This window comes from Budorcas taxicolor, chromosome 5, assembly GCF_023091745.1.
Source record: "Budorcas taxicolor isolate Tak-1 chromosome 5, Takin1.1, whole genome shotgun sequence".
Classification (NCBI taxonomy): domain Eukaryota; kingdom Metazoa; phylum Chordata; class Mammalia; order Artiodactyla; family Bovidae; genus Budorcas; species Budorcas taxicolor.
This window is the reverse complement of record NC_068914.1, coordinates 157,462,639-157,482,607: the sequence shown is the minus strand read 5'-3', so window position 1 is coordinate 157,482,607 and position 19,969 is coordinate 157,462,639. Positions and strand designations below refer to the sequence as shown.

Below are 19,969 nucleotides of genomic sequence, written 5' to 3'. Positions count from 1 at the left end.
GAAGGTTGCGAGACCCCTGGGGATGGTGGTCTGGGTGGTTCCTCGCAGGACATCTCTCAGTCAGTTCAGTCGCTCAGTCGTGTCCGATTCTTTGCAACCCCATGGACTGAAGCACACCAGGCCTCCCTATCCATAGCCAATTTCCAGAGTTCACTCAAACTCATGTTCATTGAGTCGGTGATGCCATCCAACCGTCTCATTCTCTGTCGTCCCCTTCTCCTCCCGCCTTCAGTCTTTCCCAGCATCAGGGTCTTTTCTAAGGAGTCAGTTCTTCGCATCAGGTGACCAAAGTATTGGAGTTTCAGCTTCAGCATCAGTCCTTCCAATGAATATTCAGGACTGATTTCCTTTAGGATTGACTGGGTTGATCTCCTTGCAGTCCAAGGAACTCTCAAGAGTCTTCTCCAATACCACAGTTCAAAAGCATCCATTCTTCGGCACTCAGCTTTCTTTACAGTCCAACTCTCACATCCATACATGACTACCAGAAAAACCATAGCCTTGACTAGACGGACCTTTGTCGGCAAAGTAATGTCTCTGCTTTTTAAAATGCTGTCTAGGTTGGTCTTAGCTTTTCTTCCAAGAAGCAAGCATCTTTTAATTTCATGGCTGCAGTCACCATCTGCAGTGGTTTTGGAGCCCCACCCCAAATAAAGTCTGTCACTGTTTCCATTGTTTCCCCATCTATTTGCCATGAAGTGATGGGACCGGATGCCACGATCTGAGTTTTCTGGATGTTGAGTTTTACGTCAACCCCCGAGCGTAGCGGGCTGTGCAGGTTGGAGGCGCAGCTGCAGAAGAGGGGACAGTCTAACCCCGGAAGCAGTCGCGGCGCCGGCAACGCCGCGTCTCCGGTTGCCAGGGCGCCGCCCCGGAAGTAGCGCGCCACGGGTGGAGGGCCGGTCCGCGCCGGGTAAGCGGGCCGTGTCCTCCGGCGATTGCTGAGTGGGGCTGGAGGCGGGGCCGGGCCGTGGCGCGGGGCCGCCGTGCTCCGGGCTCCCGGGCGCTTCTCAGCGCTCTGCGCCCACAGGTGAGGCTCCGCCACCGGCGCCGCCGCCTCCGGGACCGAGGGTGTGGCCGTGCTGGGTGGGCGAGTGCGCATGCGCGAGCGCTTGTGGGCGCCGGTCTCCGCGGTTTAGCTGCTGCCGGCCCGACTCGCTGTCCCTGGGGGGAATCCCGCGCTGACCACTGTGCTCCTTTTCTTCCTCCGAGTTCCTATGACTTGTGCCTCTCGATCCTTGTAATTGCATTCCTCTTATCAGTTATTCCAGAATTTAATTGTGCCTCGGCTTTTTCATTCATTTGCAATCTGTATTGTTTCTGTAGGCGTCTTGCAGGGCACCGTGTACCTGTGGCCAGCGCTCTGGACGGGAGACAGGAGATGAGTGTCCCCCCGCTCCGCTCGCCTGTCTCTGGGGATCTGAACGTCGGCGTTTCCCCTCTTTTCCCTCTCTGTTTTCCCATCATTAGAGGGGGTGAGGTAGACATACCCCCTTCCAGTAGCCGATGCATAGGGGGATTCATTCTGGAACTAAAAATATCTTATTGTTGTAAGCCGTTTGGGGTTTGCAGAGCGACTTTTCTTAAAGGGAATGTTCAGAACCGTAATTGGGGGCTGGGTTGTGCCGGTACTAAAAAGATTGGCCCTGCCCTGCTCTCAGGGAGTTACATGCGCCGGTCAACACGTGCGAGCAGTGGGAATGAGGAGACTGACCGGGCGACGCAACTGTAACCGGATGCACCGCGCCCATGTGAAGTCGGCGTTTCTATTATGGTTTTATTTCTAGGTGGCTCTTTTTTTTTTTTTTTTCAAAAAAAGACAAGCTAAAAAGGGATGCACATGTCCTGGGATCCTGGCGGAGCTGGGACTTTATTGAAACTCATAGTGATCAGACTGACTGGGAGAGTGGGATGAGGGCAGGGCAGAGAGTGCGTCCATGGTCCTATAGCTGGAAGAGTGAAATGACTCCCGCGAATGTGGGTTCTGCCCGCAATCTGCTTTTTCTCCTGAGAGGTTGTTCTGGCTTTTGTCCGGGAATAGTCAGTCGTAACTCCAAGAGGTAGAGGCCTCTTGGCAGAGTTCTGTCTTCCTGGGCACAGAGATTCCCCAAGACGTTCCACTGTTCAGCGGAAATCAGCTGGACTCCCTCCCGGCCTCCTACTTCTCACCCGGATAAATCTGTAGAAGTGTTTACGGATGACCGTGTCCTGGGTGTCCCCCCTGCGAGACTGATGGCCGCCGTAGGGCTAGGCTGCGCCTGCTTCACTGCTTGGCACTTGTTTGCATGTGGCAGGAATTCGTGCCTTTTTTTTTTTTTTTTTGGCCTCGCAGGGTCTTTTTGCAGCATGTGGGATCTTCAGTCTTCATGATGGCATTCGGGATCTTTAGTTGTGGCATGTGTGATCTCGTTCTCTGACCAGGGATAGAACGTGGGCCCCCTGCATTGGGAGCACAGAGTCTTAGCCACTGGCCCACCAGGGAAGTCCCTCATGTCTTTTGTTAAGTCATCAAATACTGACTGACAGCCTGCTGTTACCAGACGCTGTTCTGGGTGCTGGGGGTTCGGCAGAGATAAGATGGAGCAGCATTCCTGCTCCCATGGTGACATATGTATTGAAGACAGGTGGTCGCCAAGGGACCAAACACGTGAACTACACCAGGTCTTTTCAAACTTGAGCACTCAGGAATGCCCTGAGAACTTAAAACACAGATTCCTGGGGCCCACCCCCAGAGATCTGAATGCATTATCCTACTGCGTGTGCGTGGGTTGGGGTGGAGGATTTGTGTTTCTGATAAGCACCAGGTCATGATGCCGATGCTGCGGGCTCACAGATCGTGCTTTGAGTCGGCACCGGATTAAACAGTCATGTACACCATGATCGCCATAGAGAAGTGACAACTTGGTAAATGGGGAGGACTGAGATGGGCTTGGGAAGGCTGCTGTGAGGGGTTGGCCTTTGAGAAAGGGCCAAATTTGGGGGATGAGCAAAGGCTTAAGAGTGGACGTCACTTGGTAGGCGAGAGGGCTGAAAAAGGCTGGAGCCTGGAGAGGGAAGGCGGGTGGAAGGATGCTGGGGGACAAGACCTGAGAGGCATGGGGGGGCTGCAGGTGGACTGCGAGCTTTAATCTCAGCACAGCGGGCGGCTGCTTGCAGGCTCGTGAGCAGAGTGACAAGGTTTGCTTGTGTGTGTAAAAAGATTGGCCTGCTGCTGGGTGAAGGATGGCTAAAGTGGGGTGACAGTGGGACCAAGGAAGCTCGTCATCGGGCCTGCTGTGTGTGTCCCTGATTGTGGGGACACTGGGGAAGTCTCTGAACGTGGAATCTTTTGGGTAGATTGGGCATGATTTGCCGCTGGCCTGGATTGATGGTCACTTTCTCCTCAGGACTACAGTTGAATTTTGTTGGGCTCTTAAAGCACTTGGAACACATTTCTTTTTTTTTTTCCTTTGGCTGTACCTTATGGCATGTGGGATCTTAGTTTCCTGACCAGGGATCACACCATGCCCCCTGCATTGGCAGTGTGGCGTCTTAACCAGTGGACTGCTGGGCAAGTCCCTGAATGCATCTCTTGCCTCCTCTGGATTGGGACTGTCCGGGAGAACCTGGTCCCAGGCAGCTCTGTGTCTCTCGTCACCCGTCTGACACAGAGTGGCTGTCAATGCCGAGTGAAACCAGACAGATGAGAAGCTAGACTCTTGGTGGCCCGGACGCCCAGGGGTGTCCCTGGGGAAACCAGTTCTCAAGCTTGAGCACATCCTGCCCACTTGCCCCAGGAGCGGGACCCTTAAATAACCAGCAGCTCTCTGGATTCGGGATGGCCGACATACCTCAGCTGGTGACAGCCCACTCTGACTTCGAGCTGTGTTCAGCATGAGGGCTCTCTCAACAGTCTCTGCTTTTCCTGCTGAGGTTTTTATGGTGCTCAGTTTTGAAAGTAGCTGACCTCGTGGCTTGAAAGTCTGAGGCGTCAGTTCCTATGAACCGGTAGAGAGGTGAGGTGTCAAGTTCATTACACAATACCACTAATCCTGCTTGGTTTTTAATTTTTTTCTATTTTAGGAGGAAATCTCAGGAAAACAATCTGACAATCAGGTGTTTATTTACTTTTCTAAGGAAAAGGATTTCTCAGGTTTGAGGAAATGGCAGCCCACTCCAGTATTCTTGCCTGGAGATTCCCATGGGCAGAGGAGCCTGGTGGGCTACAGTCAGTCCATGGGGTCGCAAAGAGTCGGACACGACTGAGCGACTTCACTTCGCTTCACTGGCTGCTGTACTGCCGGGACTGGGCTGATGGCTCCTTTGTTCTAAGACGATTCCTGAGCCCCCTCACTGGCCGTGGCTGGGTGCTGGGGTGCCTGGGGCCAGCGTGAGGAACTCCGCACATGGCAAAGGTCATGAGGAAGGAGGCTTGGCATACGCAAAGGCGTGATCAAGCCTCAGGAAACCCCCTGTTCCCGAGCATCTACCCCAAAACCAGAGTCTTATGCTCTCACATCTCTGACTTTACGGGGGGCTCTCCCCCATAACCGTTTCTCTCGGAGAAGGAGTAAACGTGCAGCTCCAAGGCAATAAAAATTCTTGGGCGTGACAAGAGTGTTTCAGCTTACTGACTCCTCTGAAGGTTATCTAGCCCACCTGTATAGGTTCGTCCGGCCACATGTGATTGTTTACAGCCTCCCAATCTGAGAGGCAAGAGATGTTTTAGACTTACTAAAGGCAAATTCTTTTGGGGAGTTGGAAATTATTAGTATAGTGGGTTGGTTAGGAATTATATTAGTGAAGGGTTTTTCATTTGTTGTGCCAATAATTGCTGCTAATTCCCTGCCCTGGGTGTGACAAGGATGTCTTAGGTCAAACCTCTCTGCTGACAGACTAGCTTGTGTGACAGGATTATCCATACTCCTGCCACTATGCACATGATTGTTTACTACCTCTTAACCATAAACAGCACAGAGAGTTTTGGAGTATTTTGAGAGTCTTAATTAGCATAGGGCTTTTCTCATTGTTGAGTCAATGATTGCCGCCAGGCCTCCATATCCTTAGGCACCTGGGACTATATTAATCAATGTATTGGGAATATAGAAAAGGAAATATAATAGTTTTAAGGTTAGCAATACTAGACTTTTGAGTTAAGGAATTTTCTCTTTTGTAATAGATCACTGTGCTTTGTTATAAATCACTGTGTCCTTGCTATGTAAAAATGTAACTATCACTATCTTAAGACTAAATAGATCTTAAGGGGAGCATTGGTGAAAGGATTTTCATTTGTTGGGCTGATGTTTGCTGCTAAATCTCCATATTCCCTGCCCTTATAATGAATATAACTAACATACAGGAGAACTAAGTATTAACCTTTAAGCATATAGGAGAAATAAGTATTAACCTTTAAGATTAATCATGTGAACCTTGGGTTAAATAAATTCCTTTCTTGATTGTAACTCACTACACCCTCACCCTATAGGAATGTAACTTTATTTGGAGGGTGGTGCCTGGTTTAAGAAAAAACACCCTTGGAAGAAATAAGTTTTTTGGTTATCAGAAAGAAAGGATCATAAAATGTCAGCAGGGCTCACTCATGGCCAGAAGATGATGTAAAATCCCTAAGACCTTTTTATGTGAAGCACCTGATTTTGATAAAGGTCAGGACTGCTGACCCCCACGTGACTCTGTATTCATCCCTATGTGTAGCAAAAGGTATATAAGCAAACCCAAAAATAAAGAAATCGGATCAGTTTCCGGAAAGACTGATTCCCCCATGTCGTTTCTTTCTTGCTTCCCGTTTTTCTGGCTGAATTCCCATCTGGAGCATGGATGCTATTCCACGTAAGCCAAGCTATTCAGCCTCTTTTTCTCCACTGATTTTCCTATTACACTCTCCGTTTCTAACCTCTCTATATATCTACAATTAAATATGTATTTTTCCAAGGACGCCGACGCCGTCCCCACCTTCGAATTCCCTGGAAATCATTTAAAGTTAGTAAACAACCTCTCCGCAGCTTTAAAGGGGCATTATCAGTTTTTAAAATTTTTGGCAGACCTGACTATGAGAAGCAAGTAAAGAGGTGTTGCACAATATCTTTATAAGCTTCTCCAGTTATCCTTTTGTAACCTAAATCTGGCCTATAGCTTTTTAGATGACAAGCAACCATCCCATCTTTGATTGAATATCTCCCACAACGGGGAACTCACTACTCTCCAAGGTTTTAAACTCTCCCTCACCTTTTCCTCTGCAGCACTTCCACTCCGCATACCACTTTTTAAAATCCCATCAACTCATTTTCAGTAGTATGGGTGGGCCAGGAGCTGGGCCAGTAAAGATCTGTTAAAGGCCTAGAAGGCGTAATTTTCTGCACCCAAAAAGCTAGATTACTAGATCCAAATCCTCTGGGGCTCTTGGCTTGAGAAGTCAAAGTTTTTCCTATCTGAAAGCAAAAGCTGTGCTATTTTTTGGCCTTTATTAATTTGCACAGTTTTAGTAGGCAGCGAGATCAAAACTTTAATTTTCCCAGTATAACCAGAATCTACTACACCAGGCCGATATTCTTTGAAAAGAAATCGAGCTATGCCCTAGCACAAGTCCAGAATGTCCTCAGGCAGGGGGCTAGCCACGACCATTGGAATCGGAGTTACTGCCACAGGAGTTAATATTGATGCGGTGGTGGAACTGAGGTCTAGGCCTGAGCTACCTGGGGTTGATTGGCACGGCTTGTTGTCTCTGTTTAGCAGGACACTGCCGACAAAGTGCCTCATTTGGCCACAAGAGAAACACTTTTTATTTTTAGAATCCTTTTTGTTAGGATTACTTTTCTTTTTTCCTTTTTTTTTTTTTCTCGTTTTCTCTCTTTTTTTTTTTTTTTGCTTGGGTGAGGCCCACCCGAGGGGGTTTTCTGCTAGCAGCAGGCTCTGCTTTAAACGCTCCTTTGTTTTAAAAAAAATTTCCCTATCTTTTTCAACTTTAGGCAATGTTCTGGGAGGCTTTTGAAGTGAACTGAACTGAACTGGGAGGCGTATGTGGAGGTGGGGTGGTCGCCTTAAATCAGAAAATGTTGGATAAATTTTTAAAGGTTTGCGTAGAGGGGGAGGTGGCTCGGCAGGGCGCCCGGCCGCAGCGTCCTGTAAGTCCTCTCCTTCCCCGGGAGGTATAGTGTCCCTCCTTTTGTTCACCAATGGCAGAAAATATGATCTGCGTAGAAGGTGGAGACCCACTACCAACCACCGCTATAGCCTCTCCCATAGTCTATCTAACAGCCTCATGACGGGGGTCCAGAACATTTCTAATCATATTCCACAGAGCAAAAGCATTTACAGGCCCATGTAAAGTATAATAAGTTTTTAGCTGTTTCCTTAGCTTCACCCAAGTATCTAAGTTCACAGTGTCCTTCTTCCGGAAACCAAGGACACTGGTCTGGTACAAATGAAAAAATGACTGAATATTGGATTTCTTAACTTTAATTCCTCTCTTACTTAATGACTTCAAAATTACTCTTATAAAAGCTGTCTTTCTTTTGACTCACTGTTACCCATGTCAGAAAATTAAGATTTATAGAAAAGTCTGCCTCAACAAAGGTTTTACCTTTGCAAGGGGGGTTTTCTTTTCAACCCTAAGAAAGCAGGTTTCCTTCAGCCTCTACAAAACCAGGTTTCTCTTAAACCCTTCAACACTTCCCACTCCTACTCACCCTGTCTATCCTACAGGGGGGTCCGCGGCACCCTAAGTGGGGTCCTATCCGTCCCCGAACACTCTACACTGGGGGAACAACAGGGCTGATGACCCTAGCTGTCCAGAGCAATAGGGCTGATGACCCTACTTGCTCCAAGGGGGTGGCAATAGGGCTGATGACCCAATTGCTGGGGGAACTTACCTTCGAATAGCCTGTTCTGGGTGCCACTTGCCGGGGTCCAGCCCCGGTGGATCCAGGGAATTCGAAGGTGGGGACGGCGTCGGCGTCCTTGGAAAAATACATATTTAATTGTAGATATATAGAGAGGTTAGAAACGGAGAGTGTAATAGGAAAATCAGTGGAGAAAAAGAGGCTGAATAGCTTGGCTTACGTGGAATAGCATCCATGCTCCAGATGGGAATTCAGCCAGAAAAACGGGAAGCAAGAAAGAAACGACATGGGGGAATCAGTCTTTCCAGAAACTGATCCGATTTCTTTATTTTTGGGTTTGCTTATATACCTTTTGCTACACATAGGGATGAATACAGAGTCACGTGGGGGTCAGCAGTCCTGACCTTTATCAAAATCAGGTGCTTCACATAAAAAGGTCTTAGGGATTTTACATCATCTTCTGGCCATGAGTGAGCCCTGCTGACATTTTATGATCCTTTCTTTCTGATAACCAAAAAACTTATTTCTTCCAAGGGTGTTTTTTCTTAAACCAGGCACCACCCTCCAAATAAAGTTACATTCCTATAGGGTGAGGGTGTAGTGAGTTACAATCAAGAAAGGAATTTATTTAACCCAAGGTTCACATGATTAATCTTAAAGGTTAATACTTATTTCTCCTATATGCTTAAAGGTTAATACTTAGTTCTCCTGTATGTTAGTTATATTCATTATAAGGGCAGGGAATATGGAGATTTAGCAGCAAACATCAGCCCAACAAATGAAAATCCTTTCACCAATGCTCCCCTTAAGATCTATTTAGTCTTAAGATAGTGATAAAGTTACATTTTTACATAGCAAGGACACAGTGATTTATAACAAAGTACAGTGATCTATTACAAAAGAGAAAATTCCTTAACTCAAAAGTCTAGTATTGCTAACCTTAAAACTACTATATTTCCTCTTCTATATTCCCAATACATTGATTAATATAGTCCCAGGTGCCTAAGGATATGGAGGCCTGGCGGCAATCATTGACTCAACAATGAGAAAAGCCCTATGCTAATTAAGACTCTCAAAATACTCCAAAACTCTCTGTGCTGTTTATGGTTAAGAGGTAGTAAACAATCATGTGCATAGTGGCAGGAGTATGGATAATCCTGTCACACAAGCTAGTCTGTCAGCAGAGAGGTTTGACCTAAGACATCCTTGTCACACCCAGGGCAGGGAATTAGCAGCAATTATTGGCACAACAAATGAAAAACCCTTCACTAATATAATTCCTAACCAACCCACTATACTAATAATTTCCAACTCCCCAAAAGAATTTGCCTTTAGTAAGTCTAAAACATCTCTTGCCTCTCAGATTGGGAGGCTGTAAACAATCACATGTGGCCGGACGAACCTATACAGGCGGGGTAGATAACCTTTAGAGGAATCTGTCAGCTGAAACACTCTTGTCACGCCCAGGAATTTTTATTGCCTTGGAGCTGCACGTTTACTCCTTCTCCGAGAGAAACGGTTATGGGGGAGAGCCCCCCGTAAAGTCAGAAGTGTAGGTGAGAGCATAAAACAGACTCTGGTTTTGGGGTAGATGCTCGGGAACAGGGGGTTTCCTGAGGCTTGATCACGCCTTTGCGTATGCCAAGCCTCCTTCCTCATGACCTTTGCCATGGGCGGAGTTCCTCACACTGGCCCCCGGCACTGGGGGACCACCTGCTGCCTTGCGAGTGGTCGATGATGCCTGACAAGGGGGCTGCATGTAAACTGAGGGTTGACATCCCATGTGGGAGGGAGGCTGTGTGCGTTCCCTCTTACTCTCTGAGCCCCACTCTCCCGGCTGTAAGTGGGGACAGTACCTGCCTCCGGACGTCAGGTGAGCTGTAACGGCGTGCCCAGTAGACAAGGATCTGCACAGACTGCCCAGCCCGGAGCCCGGCGTGTCCTGGTGCTTCGTGAGTGGTGGCTATCATTTCAGTGATGACAGAGACATGTCATCACTTCCTGCGCGAGGTGGGCTGGTCTCCGGACCCCAGTGGCGGGAGTGTGCAGGGCCGAATCAGGGGCAGCTTCACGGGCAAACTCTTTCCGCCTGACACACTCGATTCAAACTCAGTTGACTGTTCGGAGAACCTGCCGTGTGCCAGGGCCACGCCCGCCTGACCTTGCGGTAATCCCTGCAGTGCCGCTGAGGGGCTGTCACTTTCTTTTTCCATTTATTGCACTGGGGAGGCTGAGGCCCCAAGGACTTGCCAGGATCCGTGGCTCAGACGTTTCTGTGCGGGAGCGAACCGGGTCTCTGAGCCTCGGGTGTGGAGGGCGCCTCCGTCCTGCCTCTCTTCTCAAGGTGCCTTTGCATCAGCTCAGTGGTGGAGTCCACGTCGATTTGGTGTATTTCTGAAAAGAGGTTCTTTTAAAGGAGAGGGGGCCTTACTTTCTTTCCCTTCTAACCACGAATGACTGTCTTCTTGCTCAGCACTTTATACCATGCTCTGCTTCCAAAATTCGTATGCATGCAGCTCCTTTTGTGTGTGAATTTCTTCTTCTTTTTCCCCTAGTGTTTAGGATGGTCATGTCTTGTGTTGGTTTCCTAGGCCTGCAGTGTCAAAGTGCCACAAACTGGGCAGCTCCGTGAGGCAGGAGCCTGGAATCAGCGGGGGTGGGGGTTGGCAGAGGTGTGCTCTCTTGAAGGATTCCAGGGGAGTGGGTCCTCGCGGCAGCCAAGTTCCGGGAGCCCCAGGCATCGTGGCAGCATAGCTCTATAACCTCCGCCTCCGTCTTCCCACGGCCGCGTTCCCTCTGTGTCTGTCTGTGTGTCCCCTTGTCTTCGCAGGGTGTTGTCTGCCCCATGTGTGTCTGCGTCCAGCTTTCCATCTCGTAAGAGTATGTGGCGTTGGATTAAGGCTGACCTGAATGACCTCATCTTTTTTTGAGAACAGTTATTTATTTGGCTGGAAATTAAGCCCTTGTCAGTCACATGATTTGCAATTATTTTTTCCCAGCCCGTAAGTTGTCTTTTCATTTTGTTTATGAGTTCCTCTGCTGTACGAAAGTTAATAAGTTGATTAGGTCCCATTTGTTTATTCTTGCTTTTATTTCTGTTTCCTTGGGAGACTGACCTAAGAAAACCTTGGTACCGTTTACGTCAGGATGTTTTGGCTGTATTCTCTTCTAGGGGTTTTATGGTGTTGTCTCTCGCATTTAAGTCTTTAAGGCGTTTTATCTTTGTGCATGGTGTGAGAGTGTGTTCTAACTCTGTTGGTTTACACGTAACTGGCCAGCTTTCCCAGCACCACTTGCTGAAGAGACTGTCTTTTCACCGTCGGACATTCTTCCCTCCTTTGTCGAAGATTAATTGGCTGTAGGCTGTGTGGGTTTATTTCCGGGCTCTCTGATCCTTGTATCTGTTTTTGTGCCAATCATTTGTGTATTCGTTTTGTTTTAGGTAAGAACCCGAGGCAAGAGTCAGGGAAACTGAAGAGAAATTGGATGTTCCTGTTGGCTCCATAAATACCTATGGTAGGTCAGGCGTGAGATGTTTCCCTTGGTGACCGCCTGTCCAGGTGGCCGAAGGAGAGGGCAGGGGGCCGGGAGGAAACTGCCCCTCCTTGGCGGCTCCACTTCCTGCTGTAAAGTGAGGATGGGGCTTCCCTGTAGCTCAGACGGTAAAGAATCTGCCTGCACTGTGGGAGACCTGGGTTCGATCCCTGGGTGGGGAGGATCCCCTGGAGAAGGGAATGGCAACCCGCTCCAGTATTCTTGCCTGGAGAGTCCCCATGGACAGAGGAGCCTGGCGGGCTGCGGTGCATGGGGTCGCCAAGAGTCGGACACGATAAAGCGGGTAACGGTACAGTGCGGCACTCAAGTGAGGGTAGGAGTATTCGCCCCATCCGGCTTCCTGGGTTTGGGGTCGTGCCCCTGGAAGCATCTTCTGCCTGTTTTGTGACTGGAGCACAGTGTGGATATAAAGCGCTGCCTGTGCAACTGCGTTACGTTTCTGCTCTTACTTCTGCGTCATCTCCAAGTGGACGTCTGTGACAGGGATGAGGCCGCCCAGGAAGGCTGATGTTCAAAGTGCAGGGCGTGGGGTGTGGTTTTGGCCCTGCCTGGCTTCGGGGTTGATTCTCACCCAAATCCTGTGTCTGCAGTTGGACTCTAGGGGGCAGAGTCGGAACAGGATCCCTCAAAGAGGCAGGGCTGTTCAGGGTGAAGTCAGATTACAGGCTGGCCTCCCAAATACTGCAGATTCCTGCCCAGACTACCCCAGTGAAGTGACTGTTGCAAGAAAGCAAGTCACATGAATGTTTGGCTTCCCTGGGGTATAATAGTTAACTTTATACCATACTGCAGACTGTTCTAGGCATTAGCTACTTGTCTAAAACCGTGTTGTTGCTGCTGCTGCTGCTGCTGCTAAGTCGCTTCAGTCTTGTCCAACTCTGTGTGACCCCATAGACGGCAGCCCACGAGGCTCCCCCATCCCTGGGATTCTCCAGGCAAGAACTGGACTGGGTTGCCATTTCCTTCTCCAATGCATGAAAGTGAAAGTGAAGTCTCTCAGTCGTGTCCGACTCTTAGCGACCCCGTGGACTGCAGTCCACCAGGCTCCTCCGTCCATGGGGTTTTCCAGGCAAGAGTACTGGGGTGGGGTGCCATTGCCTTCTCCGTAAAACCGTGTACGTGGCCTTAATTTAAAAATGTTGCTGCTGCTGCTGCTGAATTGCTTCAGTCATGTCTGATTCTTTGCGACCGTATGGACTGCAGCCCGCCAGACTCCTCTGTCCATGGGATTCTCTAGGCAAGAATACTGCAGTGGGTTGCTGTGCCCTCCTCCAGGGGATCTTCCCAACCCAGGGATCGATCCCAGGTCTCCTGCATTGCAGGCAGATTCTTTACCATTGAGCCATCAGGGAAGCCCTAATTTAAAAATACCTTATTGCTAAAAGGCTTCCCTGGTAGCTCAGCTGGTAAAGAATCCGCCTGAGTGCAGGAGACCTGGGTTCAATCCCTAGGTTGGGAAGATCCCCTGGAGAAGGGAACGGCTACCCACTCCAGTATTCTTGACCTGGAGAATTCCATGGACTGTGTAGTCCACGGGGTCCCAAAGAGCCGGACACGACTGAGTGACTTTCACCTTATTTCTAAAAAATGTTAATCACCACCTGAGCCTTCAGGGAGTCATGGTAGTAACACCAAAGATCACAGGTCACTGTAGCAAACAGACAATAATGAGGGATTTCTTGGCAGTCCAGTGGTTAAGACTCTGCACTTCCAGTGCAGGGGGCGCAGGTTCAATACCTGGTCAGGGAACTAAGATGCCACGTGCTTCATGGTAGGGTCAAAACAGATAAGTGAAAGGTGATCATGAAGACGTTAGAAATATGATAGGAATGCTGTGACACAGAGACAGGAAGTGAGCAGACGCTGTTGGAAAAATGGTGCTCATAGACTTGCCCCATGCAGGGTTGCCACAAGCCTTTGGTTTGTATAAAAAACAAAACAGTGCCTGCAAATTGCCTGTAGTAGAAAAGCACACCCCCCCCACCAAGTCGGCCTCGACACCGCTGTGCGGGCCGGGCTGGTGGGGTTTGCTCGGGTGCGGACTGAGCTGCCAGCAGGTGGGGGCCTCGCGGAGCTTCTGGCGTCACCCCGAGGCAGGGGCTGCTGACCTTCACGCGGACCATGGCTGATAGGTTAGCAGCCTCCCGTGGCAGTTACATGACACCTAGCGTTTGCAGAGACCGGTTCCGTTTACCCCTCACTTTGACCTTGTGAGCGTTGGCGGCATCCTGAGGAAGCCACGTTCACAGAGGGAAGGGGTGATGGGCTGTGGAAGAAGCAGTGACGTTAGAGTAGGGTCACTCAAGCCACCATCGTGTCCTTTGGTCCTTTCTTACACTGGCTCTTAGGAGCCGCGGCTTCCTCATCCGTAAACAGGGATGACGACGTGATTCCTTCCGTGCCAGGCGCCCTTCTCAGTGCTTGACGCGTGTTCACTCGTCTACTTCTTACTTTCACCTTCGACGCAGGTCAATACTGTCGTCACCCCCGTTTCACAGATGAGGAAACAAGTTCAGAGAAGTCAGGTAACTTGCCCAGCGTCACACAGCGAGTGCGTGGCAGAGCTGGGCCTCGAGCTCCACAGGCTGAGCTTGCCCACAGCCGCGCCCTACTGGGCACCCTGCAGAGGGTGTGGCTGCCCTGTGTAGCAGCGCCCCGAGCTGCACCTGGTGGACAGACACTCTCAGAGACTGCCTTCCCGTTTCCTCTCCCAGGCAGCGCGTACCGGAGTCCCCACCTCCACATCCCATGCTTTTTTCTGCCTGGTGACGTTGCTCCAAATGTGAAGCCATGACAAGGAGGATGTGCGTCCTTCATAAAAGGCCCTCGACGTCCATGGGGCCCCAGGGCTTCGAGCCTGGGCTGGGAAAGCCCTTCCCCTCCTGTCTTCAGGAGTGTAACAAGGCAGACTTGGTCTGGTGGGAGCTGGGGGAGCCTGGAACCCTGGGCTGCTTGAACAGCTCAAAACCCACAAATTCAGAGGAGGAACTAGGTGCAGAAAGGTCCCGTAAGCCTAGAGTCCCACGGTGGCACTGCCAGGCCTGGGACCACGGTCGCTCGTTCTCCCTGAAGTGATGATCTGCTGTGTGCCAGGCATGTGCCAGGCCCTGGGCACGAAGCGGGGACAGAAAAGAGGCGACTCCTGCCCCCCAAGCAGGGACAGAACTACAGGTGCCGAGGGGCTAGGCAGCTGGTCTGGAGAGTCAGAGAGGCTCTGCGGGAAGTGACACTCACTTCTGCCTGCAGACAAGCGGGCAGTAGCTTAACTGGGCAGAAGGGAGGCTGGAGTGCTGCAGGCAGAGCACGTGCCAAGGTCCTGAGGTAGACGGGAGTCCGGGTTGGCCAGAACAGTGGGTGAGTGAGACGGTGGTGCGTGACGCATCTGGAAAAGCAGGAGAGGAACAGGGCACTGCACATTTTAGGGGCGGTGGGAGTCACGTTGGTTGTTAAACAGGAGCGATGTGGTCAGACAGACGCTGAGATCACCCACTGTGAAGGGGTGCACTGGTGTAGGGCAGGAGGGCCGCAGGGAAAGTATAAGCAGGGCTTGAGGGGCTGGGTGAGGGGTGGTGCACGGATTAGAGCAGGTACTCTCATCTCTGCCCGTCAGAGTCAACTCCAGGGTCCCCTGCCCAGGATACCCTCCCACCCGCTGACCCAGCCCCCACTGCCCAGGCATGGCCCCTCGTGGCGCCTGCCACAGCTGCCGTTCAACGTGTGTAGCCTTCATTTCCTGCTTGAGCAGACTCTCAGGCTCAGCACAGCTGGTATTTGGGACTGGGCGGTTTGCTGTGCGGGGGTGAGTAGGCATCCTGCACATTGTGGGGTGTCAAGCAGCTTCTCTGGTCTCTGCCCACGAGGTGTCAGAGCCTCCCCTGAACCCCGCTTGGTCCTGACGAGCGAGATGCCTTCAGATGTGGCAGGATCCCCCAGGGGTGTGTTGGGGAGACCTCATCCAGGCTGAGAGCCTCTGTCGGGGAGACGGAGCTCGGCGCACAGAGGACTCCTTCGGGCGAGCGGAGGTGAGGCGTGGACGTTCATGGCTCTCATGAGGCACTATCTTCCAGGATTATGGCAGGAAAAGTGAAGTGGGTCACTGACATCGAGAAGTCGGTGCTGATAAATAACTTTGAGAAGAGAGGATGGGTCCAAGTGACAGAAAACGAGGACTGGAATTTCTACTGGTGAGTATGGAAGGCAGGCTTCTCTTGCCTCCGAGCCCGTTCACGAGTGTGATGGCGGCGTGTCCCGGGGCAGTGTCCCGCGAAGGCCCCGCCGCGTCGTGTGCCGCCCCCACTGCACGCACTCTCGTCCCGGGCCCTCTGTGTGCAGGAGCAGGCGGCCCTGGGGTAGTGCACATGCTCGAGTGACATGGCTCTCAGGAGGCCCGGGGGGCGTCTCAGCCCCGCGAGTGTGGTTGCGTGGTGTGCGTCTGGGTGAGAAACAGGAGCCCCCGCCCTGGGGCTGGTGCTGCTCACAGAGGTGCCCTGTTGCCTGGACCTTGGGGGAAGTTAGCGTCCTGTGGGGTGGCGTGGGGGGTGGGGAGGACTGTGGGAGGGCTCCCTGCTCCCTTTCACTGGGTCATTAGGCCAGCAGGGTGCTGGCAGACTGAGAAATCCCGGAAGGGCCAGTTACGCTGGAAAGGTAGCATTCCGACACTTAGTCCCATGACACTCAGTCCTACGGAGTCTTCCCACTTCCTCTGGGTGAGCTCCCCTGTCCTGCTTGGTCCAGGCCTGGGCTGCTCCCTCCCTCGGGACAGCATCCACACACCTGGCGGGTTACTCACCAGAACGCTTCCCCAAGCTGCAGCAGCTCCTGGGTGCAGAGCGTGGGAGCGAGGCTTTGGGGGGACAGTGGGGGGCTGGTGGGGGAGCACCTCACGGCCTGCAGGGGCCTTTCCACCCTGACTCTCCCCTGCTGCCACCCAAGGCTCACTCCCCCTACCGCTGCCCTGAGAGATGGTCCTCGGCCTCTCTCCAGCCCCTTCCCTTCTCTCCCGCTGCCCCCGCCAGTGCAGCAGGCTGCACATTTTCCCCACTGACCCACTGAGAACACTGTCTTTCTTTTGCACTTTCGTACACGCTGTGCTTTCTGCCTCTCCTCAGCCTACCCTCCAGAGACAGCGCACCCGGGTGTTAGACATTCAGACCCTGGAGCCCGAGCCACGTGTGGCTTCAGCCCTGGCTCCTTCACCCCACTGTTCGCGGAGGCCTTGACCTGTCTTCCCAGGTTCGGTTGTTTGAGGTTTCAGGGAGCACGGAATGTGAGGTGGTGCTGGCATAGGGCAGGAGCCCCACCGGCACCTCCCTCACGCACCAGCGCATGTGCCCTGGAAGCCAGCTCTGCCCCGCAGGCCCTCCCGGGCTACCCTGCTCAGGTGGCAGCAAACGCCATGTCTGTGATTCCCCACCTGTCCCCTGTCGGTGTCCCTGCGAAGCCTGGAATATTGAGGACCCGGCCTGGCTTCTCTCAGCCTCCCCGGCGCGTGGCCGGGCCCCGGGCACAGTGGGCAACCCCCAGCCCCCAAGCTCCGGCAGTGGACGGAGGGATGACATGAGCTGTGCTCCCGACAACTCTGAAGTCACCTGCTCTTTAAACCTGATTTGCCCCTGGAGGAGCGGGGCCGGCAGGCAGGGAGGGCGTTTGTGAAGTGGGTCAGCGTCTGTATATGGTTCACCTCTCGGAGGTAAAGTGACGTCATTTATCCAGAACCCTGCTTCACGGGAGCTCTGAAAGGAAGGCTGAGCACGACAGCTTTTAGTACTTGCTGTCTCGTGTCCTGCTGCCTGGTGCCGTGGACCCAGCGGAACTCAGTGTGTGCTTTCGGCTTCTCATGCCGGGGTGGGGGGTGAGGGGGAGTTCAGTGCTGCTGTCTTCACGCTGAGAAGGGTTTTGGAGTGCTTTTATTTTTTTTTAACTTTTTATTTTGTATCAGAGCATAGCCCATTAACAGTGTTGTGACAGTTTCAGGTGAACAGTGAAGGGACTCAGCCTTATACGTGTATATATACTCAGCCATATACGTGTATCCGTTCTCCCCCAAACTCTCCTCCCATCCAGGCTGAGGATAGCACTGAGCGGGGTGGAGCTCTCCTGAACCCAAGAGTGAGAAGAGGGAAGGGCTGACCAGTTTAATAGGAGCTGGATATTTGGAGATGTTGAGAGCTCATGCTTGAAGCACTGAGTGTCTCGTCAGGTCTTGGAAATCGGTTAGGGAAAATTACTGCAAACAGCTAAATATTAACCGGTTGGGGAAAGGTAATACAGTAACCAAGCAGGTTAAAGTGCAGCCGTTAAAATACTGTGATGATCGTAAAACAGTTTGGGAAACTGAACAACAATAAATGAGAAGAAAAACATATTATGAAATTGTATTTGTATCCTGACAACAGCTGTGCAAAAACACCTTGCACATGGGCAGGAAGTAGACGGAGCGTGAAACAGGTAAACAGTGGCCGTGCTGGAGGGAGTGCATGGATCATCCATTGCCAGACAGCGAGGAACAAGCGCCAGAAAACCTAGGGGCCTGGGGGCTTCCCTGGCGGTCCAGTGGCTAAGACTCTGCACTCCCAGTGCCAGGGGCCCAGGTTCGATCCCTGGTCAGGGCACTAGATCCCGCATGCCTCAACTAACTGTCCCAGACGCCGCAACGAATGTACGTGTGTCATGTGTCACAACTAAGACCCAGCGCAGCCAAAGAAATAAATATTAAAAAACAAAACTTAGGGGCTCGAAACAACCACTTTCCGTTAACATGAGTTTGTCGGTTTGGCAGAGCGGTTCTCTTGGTCTCGCCTGCTCCACTGACCCTGCCTGGGCTCACGCAGCATCCACTGTCACCTGGCGGGTCATCCGGGACCTGGCTGGTCTAGAATGCCCTTGGCCAGGACAACAGGGGCTCCTCTCCACAAAGCTCTCACATCCCTCCAGCCGGCTAGTCTGGGCTTGTGGGGTGTCAGGGGCCCAAGAGAGAGGTGGCAGCTCTCAAGGCCATTAAGGGCCAGTCTCAGAAATGGCACGCCATCACTTCTGCCGTTCTTTTTGGCCAAAGAACTGCATTGAAGTGAAGTGAAAGTCGCTCAGTTGTGTCCGATTCTTTGTGACCCCATGGACTATACAGTCCGTGGAATTCTCCAGGCCAGAATACTGGAGTGGGTAGCCGTTCCCTTCTCCAGGGGATCTTCCCAACGCAGGGGTCAAACCCAGGTCTCCCACATTGCAACCAAATTCTTTACCAGCTGAGCCACAAGGGAAGCCCAAGAATACCGGGGTAGGTAGCCTATCCCTTCTCCAGTGGATCTTCCCGACCCACGAATCGAACCGGGGTCTCCTGCATTACAGGTGGATTCTTTACCAACTGAGCTATCAGGGAAGCCCAAAGAACTGCATTGGGTTGGCTCAAATTCAAGGGGAAAGTTATTTCACTTCTCCAGAAGGGACTTGATACAAAATGACACAGGATATAGAACAAGGAGGGTGGAGCATTGGGACCCTTTAACAGTCAGGCTACTCAGTAGGTGAATGTTTCCCTTGCTCCTTGCAGAAGTGTCTGTCGCCAGGCCTCAGGAAGGCTTGTACAAGGTGAGCTCAGAGTAGCTTGTCTTATGGGAAAGCAAAGACGTGGTCGAGGACTACTAGATTCACATTAATAAGACTCAGAAGGCAACTTAGAGAGTTCCTTCTGCCCAAAATAAGGAGAACTAGGGCTTCAGTAAGAATTAACTGAAACAGATTGAAATTCATGATGCGTGTTTGAATCTATGAGTTCATAAACATGCCCCCCTAAAGAACTGAAACCAAACACCATGCCTGCTGCTCAGTCGTATCCAACTCTTTGTGACTCCATGGACTGTAGCCCGCTAGGCTCCTCTGTCCATGGGATTCTCCAGGCAAGAATACTGGAGTGGGTTGCCATTTCCTTCTCCAGGGCATCTTCCTGACCCGGAGATCAAACCTGTGTCTCGCATCTCCTGCACTGGCAGGCAGATTCTTTACCACCCGCCTCATTTGTGACACATTTGAGATGGCCACAGTGGGGAGCTCCCTGGTTGCCTAGTGGTTAGGGCTCAGTGTTTTTCACTACTGTGATCCAGGTCCAGTCTCTGGCCGGGGAACTGAGATCTCGTAAGATATGCTGTGTAGCCTCGCCCCTCTACAAATAGCTGTGTTTTTGATACTACTTCCCTCTGGAGGTGGGAGGAGGGTCTTGTCCCCTTCTCCTGACCTTGGGTGGGCTCTGTAATCGCTTTGACGAGTGGGACATGGTCAGTGTGTTCTTTGTCGGGGCCCAGACCTTAAGAAGCCGGCAGCTTCTAGTTCCTGTGTGGGAAGCCCCAGCCGGAGCCTCAAGCTGTCAGATGAGAAGCCTGCCTGTCCCAGGACTGTCGTGTGGGGGAACCGCACCCCCCCAAGGTGCCAGCTGTGGACAAAGCCTGCTCGGGCTCCCAGACCAGCTGGCTGAATCCCCCTGAGTGACCTCAGTGCCGCGTTAGGCAGAGCGCTCAGCCACACCCCGCCCAAATTCTTGACCCCACAGAACCTAGAGATAGCATACCATGGTGGTTATCTTAGGTAGC

At 51.7% G+C, this 19,969-nt stretch overlaps 1 protein-coding gene across 3 annotated transcripts in view; it reads left to right on the top strand.

Moving 5' to 3' along the window:
- Nucleotides 1-898: 898 nt before the first annotated feature.
- The window catches only part of TTLL1 (TTL family tubulin polyglutamylase complex subunit L1), a 41,101-nt gene continuing 22,030 nt past the window's right edge, over nucleotides 899-19,969 (top strand). Inside the window, exons 1-3 of one of the 3 annotated variants that reach the window (XM_052640672.1) lie at nucleotides 899-1,030; nucleotides 11,278-11,351; nucleotides 15,458-15,574. In XM_052640672.1, the coding sequence (XP_052496632.1) occupies nucleotides 15,462-15,574 (113 nt within the window). In that variant the 5' untranslated portion in view covers nucleotides 899-1,030; nucleotides 11,278-11,351; nucleotides 15,458-15,461. Of the gene's footprint in view, nucleotides 1,031-10,863; nucleotides 10,966-11,277; nucleotides 11,352-15,457; nucleotides 15,575-19,969 lie in introns of those variants that run through there. The other 2 variants (XM_052640673.1, XM_052640674.1) reach the window with 2 other exon arrangements.